This window comes from Manis pentadactyla, chromosome 7 (assembly GCF_030020395.1).
Source record: "Manis pentadactyla isolate mManPen7 chromosome 7, mManPen7.hap1, whole genome shotgun sequence".
NCBI lineage: Eukaryota > Metazoa > Chordata > Mammalia > Pholidota > Manidae > Manis > Manis pentadactyla.
The window spans coordinates 1480058-1495154 of NC_080025.1; the positions used below are offsets into that span (position 1 = coordinate 1480058).

Genomic DNA, 15097 nt, shown 5'->3' on the forward strand with positions numbered 1-15097 from the left:
AGTACAAAAACTCCCATATGTCCACTACCTGTTAATTACACAATAATTATCTCTATAATTCATATATGTATCTGTAAAATTATTTTATTCCAAACCATTGTGAGCAAGTTGCAGATATGATGACCCATTTCTTGTAAAAATTCAGCATACATTTCTCAAAAACCCCATATGGCTGGAAGAGTCCCATCCAATCCAGGGCCTCGCGTGGTTTCCCACAAGCTGTCAGTAACGGCTTTTTTCGCACAAGGACTCTGTCCCTGGCCACTCGGTTGCACCCGACCGCACGTCCCCTTGGCTCCCCTCGGTCTTGAAGGTTTCTAGCCTTTCCGGGCTGAAGAGCAGCTCCACACTTTTGAAAAACATAAGCCAGGTGTTCCGTGCAGACTGTTTTTACTTGGGTTTGCCTGTCGCTCCCACGCATGGATGCAGGCTGTGCACATAAGGCCAGAACCCCAGGGTGAGGTGCTCGGCGCTTCCGGGGGCTTCCTGCCTGCTCACACGCGAGGGAGCTGCCCCACTCCTGGGTCGCGTCCCCACTCCGCTCTCGTGGCATTGTGGCGGCGGCCGCGGAGGGAGTATTCACACACAGGCACTGCAGTCCTACGACCAGCCAGGCTTTTGCTGGGTGTTTGCTCTGGGTCAGGAAACGAGTGGACCCCAGTGCCCATTGCCTACAGCAGGCTGCGGAGGGGCATCTGCCGGCCCTCACCACTGTGAAATCCCTACTTTCCTCCACCACGATGAGCGAGGGCTCGACAGGGAGACGTGCTGAGCCTGGCAATGCCCGCTCTCCATGGAGTCTCACCTGTAAGTTCTCACACCCATCCATGTCCTCACCTGGACCATTTGTCATCAAAAGGTGCCAAGCCGTTCTCCATCGCATCTTCCTCCCAGATTTATCAGCTTGCACTGTGCGAAGGGAAGCTTTCCCTTTCCTTCCTGTGTGTATCTGACTAGTGTGGACTTACAGATTTCTTCCTCATACAGAATGGCTGACCATGTACCCCTTTTCCCTGCCAGAGCCTCAGAGTCTCATTTCTCAAAGAAACACTGGCTCCTTTAAGAGGAAAGTGGTGTTAGAACGACACTAAGAAACCCAGAATTGGGTACCAGGTGGGTTCACCGCTACTGGAGTGGTGGTGCTTCACACCTCAGAGACAGGCGGGGAGTACGTACACACACACACGCACAGACCTGTCATTTTTGCCTACAGTCACACATACGGAAACCAAGAGCCCACACCGATATCTCTAATTCAAATCCAACATGCCAGGTCCATGCCAGCCTTCCTCATTTCCACTTTCCATCTCCCTTCTCAAACACTGAGGGACTGGGGCATGTTCTCCTCGGCACGTTTACGTGTGTTCTTAGTTCCCATGTGTGTGCCCACCTCCCAGCCTTACTGGCTGCCGGCTTGTCCAAGAGCACCTGCTCAGTTGGTTCCTGACCGCCAGCCACCCCGCACACCCTGGGACCCCACACTGCAGTGCCACACGAAGCCCCTCCCTGTGAACACTGACCGGTTCCTACCACTAACTCAGGAGTGTGGAATCACACATCTGAAGCAAAGCTTATGTATGATCCAATAGAATACACGGCTGATCCACATCAGCTGACACATACAAATGCATCCGAATGATGGAACTGGACCCTCAGATGAAAAATGTCAGAACACATAATTGTAGGCAGGCTTGACTGATTCAGTTCATGTGTTCCAACAGGTGTGTATGGCACATGGACATTAATTCATATTCTCAGGAAACTTAAGGGTCTAGCAAGTGAGAGAGCACATTACATCGGGAATGAACAATACAGCTCAGATTTTGAGTATATGACACAATCCAGGCCGTATGGTTCTGTGCAGGGGCACTTCTTCTTTCTTTTAATTTATCTGCCTATATTTTACTAATCTGTTAAGATAGTCAAATTCTCTCCAGATATTTTATAAGATCAATTAAGATTTTTAAAAATGGTTTCTCCCAAATCCTGGAGAACATACTACTTTTGAACTTCTTTTAACACCTTGCTTATTTGCCAAAGTTGTGGAGGTTATTAGGTTAAGTTGTGGCATCTCCATACGGGTTTTAAATGGCACTGTTTTTGCTTTTATTCCTCAGCAACAAGCATGTGCTTGGGACCCAATGGTGCCTGAAAGAACACCCACGTGCTCAGCTGAGGGTTATGGCGATTCTGCTGAGGAGCGAGGCTTCAAAGGCAGAGATGGTGCTGAGGTTAAGCTTGCAGGACAGGAAGGTACGGCTGGGAAAGAAGGTTCCAGAAGACAGAAATCATACCAAGATGGGCCAACACAGATTCCTAGGCTATGTGAGAAGTAACAAATGCTAGGCTGGCATTTTACTGCACAGAATTAAATGGCCATGTAAAAACATCTTTTCATTTGCTGACATCCAGAGACAAGATCCCTGTGTCACTGAGAGAGGTGAGTGACACAGCAAAAGTTGTGACAGAGGCTGTAAATGGCCAGCCCACGATCCAGTTCCTGCTCTCTCCGTAGAAGAGAAAGGTTTAGAGAAGGAATGAAAAGAGTAAAAAAAACTGCTAGTGTCCCTTTGCAGCAGCAATAAGCAGGTGGTATAACTCAGGCCAATGAGCTCTAAGGAGCCAGACTCTCAGAGCAGGGCTGTTGGTTTTCTGTGTGATTGGGGACAGTTCTAAAATGTGCAAATCTCTGTGCCTTGTCTGTAAGCGAGGGCCCCCCAACGAGAGCTTTGCTCCCAGGGCTTTCAGGACGCCGGCAGGCTGGCCCTGTAGGTGCTCGGCAGTGCCATGCGCCAGAACAGCTCTTGGCCTGGGGCCCTTGGCGTGGCACACACACGGGTGGGCAGGCAGCACAGCCTGCCCAGACTGAGCAGAGGTGCGAGGGGGCAAACGTGCTCATGTGCAGTGTCAGGGGAATCGCCAAGCGTGTCCTGAGAGGAATGCCTGTGGCGGTTGGAGGCGGAAGGAAGAAGAAAGGACTGCAGTGCAGGTGACTCCAACGCCACGTCAGGCACTGGAGGGCAAGTGGCACCTGCTGTAAAGGGCTGAGATTTTGGGCAGCTCTGAAGATCAAAGAGCTGCAAGCTCAGGCCTAAATGCCCCAAATGCAGAGTGGAATCTTCCCGGAGTGCTTGCTCGTCTGTCCTCAAGAGCAGAGAACGGCTGCCTAATGCCTGCCTTCACCCCTCCCACCGCCACCCAGGGTCCCATCCTGCCCGCCTGACTTTCCCTGCACAAACCCTGTGCCCCCGCCCTGCCCTACCTGCCCTCCTGCTAGCCCGAGCAAGGCTGTCCCTTCTCTCGCCTGTTGGCAGCGGTCTCTAAGCACCAGAGAAACGATCGTGGCTATGGAAGAGTTTGCAGGAAAATGTCTACCCCAAGTGTTTTGTTGCTGTTGTTTCGTGAGTGTTGATGATTCAGGTTCACAAAGACAAGGGAGTTGGTGCCTCTCACCTGAAAAGCTCCCCAGCCTGGGTGCCGTCATGTCCCCGCCATCGTGGATCTCCAGAGAGTCCCAGTTCTGCTCCGTGGCAAAGCTGATCACTTGAATCTACCAAACAATAATGTTCAGTTAATATTATTTTGGTTTAACCAGATCAGCCTAATCACATGGGGTTTTCCATGAGAGGTAGAGTAGGAATGCAGGAGAAAGCTGTGTCCAAAGGGAATAAACCACGAGGACATCTGAAAATGTCTACAAATGGCGCTTGTGGAATTTTCATTCCAAAAATCTATTATTTTTATTCCAAATATAGAAAATGTGATTATAAATACTGTTGAAGTAGTAAGAAAAGAGAAACAGGTTATGATTTTTATTTAAAACAGTCAATCCAAGGAGGGAGGAGGGAAGGAAGGAGGGAGGGACCCAGGGACCTGGCTCAGCCCTGTTTCTCGGTGGCCTGGCAGGACGGACTTACCTGGATTCCCGATCCCTCTGTCACTATGATTTTCCAGACACAGTTCAAGTTGTTGCCATATGGTTCAGGGTAGCCGGGGGATAAAATCGTACCTCTGCGCTGAGTGAAATTACCACTGCAGGGCACTGAAAGGCAGACACGTTCAATGCAGATAAAGCGAAGCAAGGGGCACGTTAGCTCGGTGCTGGTGTTTCTGGGCTGTGTGATGGGGCACTGTACAGGAACCAGGACCTTTAAGCAGCACTGTTAGCCAAGGTGGAACTTAGTCTGTTCTCTTATAGATTAGCAGTATCACTGATTGTTATTCATTATGATACTAAGCTATGGATCTTTGTCTAAAAATAAATCTCCTCGAGTTCTCTGGAAAGGGACTGCCCTGACGGTGGCATCTCCAGAGTGAGCTCTGTTTGGAATAATTTATGCAACGACTGAAGGAGCTCTGCAGAGTGGTCTCTTCTGTATGCAGGCAAGCGACTCCAAGTGACATTAGTGGGATTTATGAGCAAATCCAGGGAGGAGGGAGGGAACAGACCCTTCATATGTGCAAATGAATTCAAGTGCTAATTGTGATTGCACGAGAGGATCTTCCATAAAATGAAGCAAATAAGCTATAACTAACAATGCCATTGTTACTCAGGCTGTATTAACCTATTACTTTTCAAACCTTCATCAGCACAAATTTATTAAAAGGGCATTACACAATATAGCAAATCAACATTATAGTGCTTTTTCCCTAAAATGAAATTAAGTCGCACACCCAGAGCCTGAGTGTTGATGGCATACTCAGTAAGTATCGGGGAGGGAAACATGCTTCATCCTTGTTAACCTGATGAGCAGTTTCATGAAACACAAACATGGTTAGGATCTGGTTGCTACTCAACTGTTTCTGATAAAGTAAACTGTCCTTAAACGGGTCTGCAGCATGGTTGGTTCATGCAGATTGGGTGTAAATACCATAAAAACACTGTCACACGCATGGACACACACTCACCTATGCAGCTCGGGATCGTGTCGTTCCACTGGGCCAGCGCGTTGGGCACAGACTGACAGCGGACAGCCGTGGAGCCGTGAAGCAGGTATCCCGGGTTACACTCGAAGCGAACGACGGAACCTGCTGAGAACTCTGAACCAATCCTCCTTCCAAATCTGGGCTCGGGGACAGAGCTGCACTGGGTCCCACTGGTCCGGGGGACAGCTAGAGACAGAACACACAATGCAGCCATCTGTACCTCCACCGGAAGGCCGTGATCCTCCTTGGAAACGGATCTGAGACAGTTCAGCGAGAGCTCAGGTTAATATGGAAATTAACATCACCGTTCTCGGTCTCCACAGGGGAGGATTTAGGAAGCCCATCACATCTGCACTCCATCCTCCTACGGCCCCAAGGATCGCCTCGTATTCTCATTTCAGATGAGGAAAACGCAGCCCAGGGAGACCAGTGCCTCATGAGGACCCAGGGCCACTCAGCCCCTTGAAATAAGCTATAAGCAGCCGGCTGCAGTGCTGTTGGTTATGAGATGGCAGAGAACTGGTGCTTCTCCTCAAGTGCCACGGAGGCTGCTGAAGGGCCGCTGCACAAGGGCCGGTATACAGTGTAGCACGGTAACAAACTAAAAACAGAGCCAGCGAGCTCACTTCTGGACACGTGTCCACTGTGACTGAAGTCGGGATCTCGGAGAGAAATCTGCACTCACATTCTCACGTTCACTGCCACACTATTCATAACAGCCAAAGAGCAGAAGCAACCCACGCATCCGTCGATGGAAACACACAATGGAGTATTATTCACGCGTCCATTGATGGAACACACAATGGTGTATCATTCAGCCTAAAAAAGGAAGGGCGGCCGGCCGATCGTGACGGCACGAGCGAGCCTGGAGGGCGTTATCCTAAGTGGAAGGAGCCAGTCCCGGGGACAAGCACTGCATACGCGCGGGAGCTAAAACAGAAGGCATCGCTGCTCACGGGCCCGCTGCAGCTGCACAGGACCGGCAGGTTCCAGGATCTGCCGTACACACCGCATCTCGAGTTGACTGTACTGCGTGCACACTTCAAAACTGGCTAATTTTCCACAACGACTTAAGTAATTTAACATGAGGTGAAACATCTCATGTTACCATCATAAAAAAACATATGACGGGAAAACATACAATTCAACTGTTCATTCTCTGCGGAAAGCCTTGGGAAGAAACAGGAAGGAAGGATAGCCTGGCCCCCAGGCCGGGCGCAGACCGACGTGACCCGGGCCTCGCACACTCCTGGGTCTTCCCGGGGGGCCGGCCTTCTTCGCAGCGGGGGCTATCGGGGAGGCAGCATACTGTCACTTAGTGAGAGAATGCAGAGTGTAAGAGAGCAGGTCTAATATTATACTGTAAGTTTAGAAATGAAAAAAAACTGGTTAAGCAGCAAACAGTGAAGTTCAGTAACATATTCCGGCTGGCGAGGGCGTCCCTCAGCCTGAAGGTGTGAGAACATCAGGACCAGCTCAGACACCTGCCTCCGCAGCTGCCCGGCGCTGAGCGGGGACGTGCTGTCCGTGTCGACCGCACGCGCTCTCCGAGGACAGTGCGTGCTCAGGCCTGACCGCAGCAGTATCGGGGACACGGTACAAGCCGCCGCACAAAACGTGCGTTCTCCTCCCGTGATTGACTGAGTCCTCTCATCGCCTTTACTAACAGCGGCGTTAGCCCTGCTCCATTCTGGATAAAAATCAGGATTCCCACCAAGAGAAGGTCAGCACCTAGTCCAAGGCCAAGCCCTCTGCCTCTAACCCTGCCCAGACTCCTTGCGCGAGCCTAGTCCCCAGGGCCAGCCCCGCCCGGAACTCCCTGAGACGCCCGGTTCTCTGTGGGCACGGTGGGCGAGCCTCAGTCCAACTGGGCATGAAACGCCTCTCAGGCCGCGCCTCAGAATTCACTGGCTGTAAGGGATTTTTGTGCTTCTCAAAAAGGGGTATGGGGTATGGTTTTAACATTGCTTCAACTGGGAAAGAGGTCTATCAGGCTAAGCCAACTCGGAGAAATAGAGCCACGAGGTATGACTTTGTCCTCCGCAGCTAAACGTCAGGCTGTGTTCGATGTCTCCAGGACCCCAGTCCCCGTCCTCGGACCTCTTCACTCACAAGTGCAGCCCTCTGCGAGACGAGTTCACTTGTTTAAAAAAACAATCCTGTCATCACCCCGTCTTCCCTGGCGCACCGGCCGTCGCCCCACCTTCCCTGACACACGGGCCATCGCCGCACCTTCCCTGGCGCACCGGCTGTCGCCCCCACTTCCCTGGCACACTGGCATCATGCTTTCAACTGACCTGAAAGCTGACAGATGCCACAAGCGTAACTGTGGGTGAGGACCTGGTGCTACCAGAATGGATGTCAGAAGACTATTTTGATTAAACTGCATTTCAATTTGGTGTTGAAATATTTCCTATCAGAAGGCAAACATTAATAAAAGTGTGTACCATCTAATAACTATGGTTGAAAATGATATATCAGGATTGCTCTTTTCTGTAGAAGCATAAGGCAAAGTGACTATAATATTCTATTATAATAAAACATTGCTTAAACTTATATTTATGATGTTTGTGTCTGAGTTTCTGCTATAGCTGAATAGGCGCATGAGAGCAAACGAGTAAATAAATGAATGATGCTCCGTGGAGCCTCCACGATCAATTCTCAGGGACTTTGTGCAGAAATGGAGAAATACCTCTCCGTTTTTTTCCCACCTGTCCGAGTTACGTGGAAAGCACAAGCTCTTTGTGGCAAAGGCCCCACCCTGTACAATTAGTCTCCAACATGGCAGCCTTACTGGTCTTTTCTGGGTTGGCATTTTCACACCAGGTTCCCATGAATTGGGAAAAACACGCCATGGAGGGTCATTGAGACCCATGTCACTTTAAACCTTCCTATGTGAACTTCACAGGTGTCTCTTTTCAAGGAAAATAACAACAAATGAGTAACACCTGCATTTGGATAACATTTTGGAGGACTTTTCTAGAGGAAGAAGTTTGCAGAGTGAGGAAACTGGCTCTCAGAATCTGAAAAGGAGGGCGGAGGGCGGCTGTGAACTGGAGAAGCAGGCAGCCCAGCGGCGAGGGGGCCAGTGGTGTCCTGCCACCAGCCCTTCCTCCAGTCCCTGACCTGCTCCCGAGTGTCCCCGAACAGCACAGGGAATTCATTCCCCACAGGAATTATTCTGTATCACTCGGCAACTGCTGTGAAACCGCTGTGCCATCAGCCCCACGGAACGCGAAAAGGGACTGGGGGACCGGAGTCAGCCAGGGCGACTGACCCCTCAGGCCAGTGTGTGGTGGTGGCGCAGGGACTGGGTGCTCTTCTCTGGGGAAGACAATGGGTTCGTGGGCACCCTTCTGCTCCCCAAATGCTCTAAGCCCCAGAGATGCACATGCCTTTCTACTGCATCTCTTTTTGGGCAGATAGAGTAAAAGCAGTAATCACGATAAAATAAACGTGAACGCAGACAGGAGTCACACAGCCAGTGACTGCACGTCTAAGTCACGGAGTCTTTTCTGCCTCATTTAGAGACTAAGGGACATTTTCTCTCTCTCTCTCTCAGAATCATTCTATTCTAGTAGTTGAAAAATCTCATTCAACAAGTCATCACTAGTCAATGAATTCAAATGTATATTGTTGAATTACAAACAAACTTTGTGCTCAAATCTTCTTTGCAAAAAGTATTTTATAAGCTCTTGATACAAAATGTGAGTTTCTTAGAAATGAAAACCAACAGAGCCTTGTAACCTCTGCCATCTAAAGGAGACAAGGCCTGGGGAAATCTGCAAGGCGTCTGTGCGCCCACGAAGGACTCCAAGCTGAGAAAATCTTACCGCAAATTTGTCCTACCCAAACTTAGAAGAAGCATTTCCAGGTTTCTGGTTCTGTTTATTTTGTGCTTGTTTTAGTACTAAGGAGAGTGAGTCTTGCCTTTGGAAGATCCTGGCCGAGGAAAGCAGAGGCTGGTGGGTCTGGGAGGCAGGGTGGTGAGAATCCAAGTCAGCCTCGGCCACTCAGGCGGGGTGACTCAGAAAGACAGAGATGCAGCCAGGTGACGCCATGGGGTCTGATGTAAGTCACGGCTTCCTTACCCCCCTGAAATATCCAGTAAGTCCCACGTGGTTTACTGATCTTGCTGTGAGTAACTTATTTTGAGGGAGCTGAAAGAGGAGTTGAATTCTACCTTGAAACATACCAGAAAAACAGACACTATGTGGAAACAGCCAGGCATAAATATAAGAATCTAAACAGCTGAGCGTGTGCATGTTTAAAAGCAAGCACTGGACCCCTCCTGGGTCCTCAGGGAGGCTGCTTATGCAGGAGGGACGCCCCAGGCCCGACAACTGGGGCTGGAAGATCACAGACTCTCACTTCAGGAGAACCATTAGGTTGCTTCCGTGAGACAGAGTCTCACCGTAACTTCTCCTTCTAGGTTCTATTTGCCTATCACACAGCCAAGGTGAGTGGCTGCACAATCAAAGCTGGACATAAGGCTGCCCTGTGTGGCTGATGCCTGAGCCACAGGTTGCACGAGGTGCGCAGCTGTCCTGAAATGTACCGGGAAGCCGGCATCACAGCCCATCTCCAGCCATACGACCCCTTATAACCAGTGACCGTGAACGTGCTGCTCTTCTCCCAGGGGACTGTGTCCTGGCGTATTTACTGGACATCACCGAGCAGCCAAAGAGCTCCTCACCAGGGCAGTCGGCCCTGTGAAAAGGATGCCGAAGAGCCATGTCCTGTGTCCTGTTATGAAGGGTCACCCCACTCGCCTTCTCTGGGGTGCCATGTAGGTCTGACTCACCCTTTCTCCTCCTGCACATTTTTCAAACGTCCCCTTCTACTCCCAACAAAAACCAGCAAAAATATAGGTTAATTAGGATGCTGTGTGAAAAAGAACCTTTACCCTTCCATTTCTTCACAGGACAAGAAGGACAGTGACGTCCTCATGTCACTGTCTCCCTATTAACGAGGATATCTCGGGGGTGGAGAGCCGAGGGCCAGATGGCCTTCTTGGCCCACCTGGGTCCGGGAAGGGTCTCCTGTGCCCGACATGGATCCGCCTGTCACGGGCACCTCCAACAGTTCTTCACAACAGAACCGCCTGGCTGTGGGCAAGGGGGGGATTCTAGCTCCAGAGCAGGGAGGGAGTCCCTGCGCAGCTGCAGAGCCCTAGTAACTCACGGCGGGAGCCGTGGGCCCTGTGTGAGGCGCTACTCAGAGGGTTTTGCACAGCAGCACTCCAATGACTCCTAGGCTTCCACCTAACTACTGTGTTCACTGTGACTTTCCATGTGCGCTGACACCTTCCCAAGGGGCTCTTGGGTGATTTATAAATTGCATTCATGATCCCAGTTTTTTCCTCCAAAGGATTTAGCTTTGACAAAAGACACCAATTTTTGTCTGAAGTCACTGTAAGAACAAAGCAAGAGGAGGTATACTGGAACTTTATAAAATTGGGGAATCTTAGAGTAATAATATAATCCTTAAGTACAAGGAAAATACATTGTTTCTATAAATGATTTTTTCTTTCTATTTTTCTGTATTCAAAACTGGCCACTCGCTAATAAAGCCTGCTTAAAAAAAATACAGTTCAAGTATTCACTGTTTAACAAAAAGTATAACTTAGAACAATATAATTTTAACTCAATAGTGTCACCATCCAAGCAAGTGCTACCGAAACTCAGAGATTTTGTTCCTCCTGCTGACCTGTGAAACATGTCTGTTCTCATTCTCTTTCCATTACTTTCTATCATCTTAGAGCTGAACACCGAAGGGATTTACACTGAAAATTTCTGAGGGCATGGATTTTGCAGTGTAAGATTATTAGAAATGATTTCTAAGTGACATGACAGATTGTTATTCTCCATAACTTTATGAAAAACATGTTGTCAACTGTGTTTTCCAGAGAAGCCTTTATTAAAGGAAATCAACTGTTGCTAGTGATTCTCCTGCACTTTGAATTAAGTTATTTAAGAGTGGCCACTAATCTCGCTACCCTCTAGCAAAACTGAGATCTAAAAAAATCACGTGTCTTATTTTTGAGCACACAATTTAGCTCTGAAGACAATGATCTCTGCACATCTACGTCCTTAGCTTACGGACCCCAGCATGTGCTCTGCACCCTCGGAAGTGTGTGAATGGTTTATACAGCATGTGTTCAAGTTCATGTAATGAACATGCAAAATCAAGGTGAACTACGATTAGGAAAAAAATCTTCATTTTTCAGAAACTTTGAGCAAGTTCAAACATTTTGAATATGTTCCAAATTCAGAAATAAAAATCAAGGTGCCAAGCACAAAAGTTAATAGAACACAAACAAAATGAATTAGGTATTTTGAGCCGTAGAGGCCTGCATGGCATTTTACATTCTGTTTGGTTTTGTTAAATTACCTGTTCATTTAGTTTTTACAATAAGACTTGGAATTGTATAAAGTGCTTTAAATTTATTTTGTTAAACCATTATGAAATATTTTACCTAATGAGATGTAATATTATTATATTTGTAATCATTTTGCAAAATATGCAATGCTAAACAAAGGTAATCTGAGCACTAGCTGCTCCCTGATAACGCAGATAAATGAGGTATGATGATGCCTTTGTAGTAAAAATATCATATTTAAGTGTGGAAAGACAAACTTTAATATTTTTGTTAAATAATTTTATGGTAAGTATATGAATCCTTACAATTTCTTAGACATAAAAACAATGTGGCCCATATATTTTTAGTGCTCCACCTGAGACAGTGTACGTGCTGTGAGGCCCGGGACCAAAGAAACGTGAAGGGCGACAAGTACCTTGATAGACGAAGTGAAATCCCCGGGCAGACGCGCCGCTCTTCGCGCTGAACCGCAGCAGAATTTGATTGGACGAGGCCAAGGGCAAAGTTTCCCCTGGGGGCAAAAACCAGAGAGACCATCTATGGGATCCATAAACACACAGCATGGTGCCAGACAGTATTTTGGAAAATAGTTATTAACGTGGAATGTCACATTTAATATCTTAACTTCTGTAAGACTTCTCTTTGGGGTTCAGGACACAGACACATTGTTTCTATCAAGATTTTAAAACTCTTTCCCTGCCTGCACATCTATGGAAATGTGGTTTTACTCGTTACCTCATTTACCTTTCTGTTGGGGGGAGTCACTGGTGAGCAGGCCTGTTAGCTGATGACGTGGGAAATATAAGAACTAGGTGAATCGCTGACTTAGAATCAACTTTATTGGATAAATACTTGCTGGGATTTTACTTAAAATTAGGACAATGTCTCTGAATCTAGAACTGATTTTAAAAAGTTAAAACACTCAGAAAAAACCTTGGGGAATATAGTTTTCTGAAGTATGTGTACAATACCGGAGGGCCTCTCAGTACTGCCTCGGGGCGTGTGAATGGCATAAGCTCTTCAGAGGTGAGTTTGTCAATGTCTATCAATAGCTTAAATGTGCACCTTCTGATGAATTTCTAGACATTAAGAAAATAACAGGGCAAAGGCCTTACAACCTTTAGTTAACAATAGTGAGAAAGTGGAAATAAGCAAATTTGAAACTTCGTTGGCAAAAGTCTAAGATGCAGGCAGATGACTTTACTGCCCTTTGGCAAATGATGAAAACGTAGCAGTGGTACAAACCTTGCACAATCTGCACAAGGTAAAAACCCATAATAAAATGGGTTGATAAAATAAACTGTTAATTTAATCCAACTGAATACTATTCAGCACTACATTAATTACATTTGGTGTGCATTTCTATTTTTTGATAGGGAGAGTCCTCTACATGTGATTTTAAATGAAAGTATGGGATAAACATTAAGTTGTCAAATACCCTCTGTGTTGTGCAGTGCCACATATGTTTACATGCATATACATGTGCAACATGCAATGTATGTATGGGTATGTACACATGCAGCTGTATACGTGTGTGGATGTGATGGGTCTCTGTTTGTATTTAAGGGTTTGGAATAATTTACACCAAAATGTTAATAGCATAAACCTCCAGGAAGACTACAACACATAGCACAGAAAATAAAATATATTAAATAGTTTATTATACTTTTTATCCTGACAGTTTCCTTTTTTATAAAGATGGGTATTATATTTCTCACAATCTTAGTAAGCAAAATGATAAAGGCAGGCAGTTTTATATGTGAGATAAAAATACATTTGACATTTCACATCAAAAGTAAACAAACAAGCAAATTAATAATTAAATTTCTACACACACACACACACACACACACACACACACACACACACACACACACTCTCTCTCTCTCTCTCTCTCTCTCTCTCTCTCTCTCTCTTAAATCATTCTGGCTATCTAAATAAAATTAAAGAGAAACTCATTGGACAGGTACCTGAGTGAGAGCCAGAGAGGGAGCTGAGGAGTCTGGCCTGCGAGTGGGTCCCATCAAACAGCTCGGCCAAGTCATTCAGGGCCGTCTGGAAATAGGCAAACTGCCCAAACACCACTGCAAAATAGGGGGTGGAGGCGGGGGGCCACAGCATGCATTTTAAAAATAAAGAAGTAGAGACTGCGGTTGTACTGTGTATCTACTGATTCTTCCAAAAGATCATCATCCTAAGAATTCTGTAAAAAAATTCACTGACTTATTTTCTCTGCTTTCTAGGTTTTTAGTTGCTTGAAAAATTTTATTTTGCTTCTTGACCTGTTGATAGTTAATACAATGAATAAAACGACTACTTACTGTGTAGTTTGAATATGAAAATATTTTAAAAAATACATTAGGATTGTATAAGAATCACCATAAAGCTGCCCTATTATTTAAGAGCAGTTCATGACTTTTTATTCAATGAATAATGGATGTAAGAGCATGCTGATTTCATGAGGAATTAAAAATTCTTCACCTATGTTTATTATAATGCCAAATTCATAGGAACTGATTGCAATTTGTATCAGCAATATATTACAGGAACTGCTTATTATAATTCCACCATATAATTTCATTTATCGTATAGGTGATTTAAACTGCAAGAACACACTTCCTCCAAGTAAAACATAGCTAAGTATTTTACTGCTTCACATTCATTCAATTTCTTTTGTACTGAAATTGGTAACCATGGGGTCTTTAGAATACTTGGAAAAAACTTGTAGTTTAGTATCTATTTACAAGCAGTGAGCAACTAATATTTATGTGTAAGGTTTAACTAAAATCATTCTAAGTCACCCTGAACAAGAAATGGAAGGTATGTGTATCAATTAGATATGTCAGATTCCTAATGAAAGAATTAATGTGTTGGCAAAATGAAAAGAAATCTAACTAACAGCCTAGGTGTGTGTCTGTGTGATTCTTTTCTGTTATATATGTGCTGTGTATTCTATTACACATATACAAATGCATGCATGTATAATGTAATCACATATATGTAATAACATATATGCACACAATAGATACATACTGTATTTTAACATTTTATGATTTCCTAGAGAGAAACAGAGCTAAAGGAAGCCTGTGAACTAGGAAGATTTTCCCAATGGGTGAAGAGCTCTAAAAAACAGAATTAGAAAGAGGGAGAGAACTTCCCAATTTGTGCACAGATCTGGCATATACGATTCTTCCTTCCCAATCCCTTGCCTAATAATTAACTCCTCATCCTGTTGGAGCAGAAGGCGGGTCATTTCAACAGCACAGAAGGAACGATGCACACATAACGGCTACCTTTTCTCGGGAAACGTTTAGAAAGCACTGACTGTGTGGCAGACACTAAAGACATCAGGGTGGAAACGCCGTCCAGGGCGGCCACACGCTAACAGGTGTGTCCCGGTCTGGACAGACTCGAGCGCGGGCGTCAGCAGCGGAGGGGCCGCCTCCATCGGCTGCTGGGCTGAGTCTGACCTGCGGCGGATTCTGCCCCCAAACCAGCAGGTGCCTGCGGAGAGCCATCACCGGCTGCACGTGTGAGGGGGCGGTGGGCGCGGCGGGGGCCGCCGTTCCCGGCCAGCGGGAAGGGGTGCTTCCGGGCGGGGAGCTCGTCCTCGCCGGTCAATGAGGAACGAGAACGTGGACCCTTCTGCGTAAAGACGGAACACGAGGGGTGTCTCAGCAGGCAAACAAAGAGCGAACTTGTGGAGGTGAGAACTGCGGCCAGACGTGTGCTCTGGCGAGCATCCGGGCAGCGGGAGGGGTCGGGACGGGGCCGCAGGCTGCGGCGGCG

At 46.8% G+C, this 15097-nt stretch overlaps 1 protein-coding gene across 1 annotated transcript in view; it reads right to left on the reverse strand.

The window, feature by feature from the left end:
- CSMD1 (CUB and Sushi multiple domains 1) overlaps positions 1-15097 on the reverse strand; it is a 1485257-nt gene that overhangs the window by 142706 nt on the left and 1327454 nt on the right. Inside the window, exons 32-36 of the mRNA XM_036898253.2 lie at positions 13279-13392; positions 11724-11819; positions 4909-5112; positions 3918-4042; positions 3454-3550 (exon numbers count right to left, since the gene is read on the reverse strand). Of these exons, the coding sequence (XP_036754148.2) occupies positions 3454-3550; positions 3918-4042; positions 4909-5112; positions 11724-11819; positions 13279-13392 (636 nt within the window). The remainder of the gene's footprint in view (positions 1-3453; positions 3551-3917; positions 4043-4908; positions 5113-11723; positions 11820-13278; positions 13393-15097) is intronic.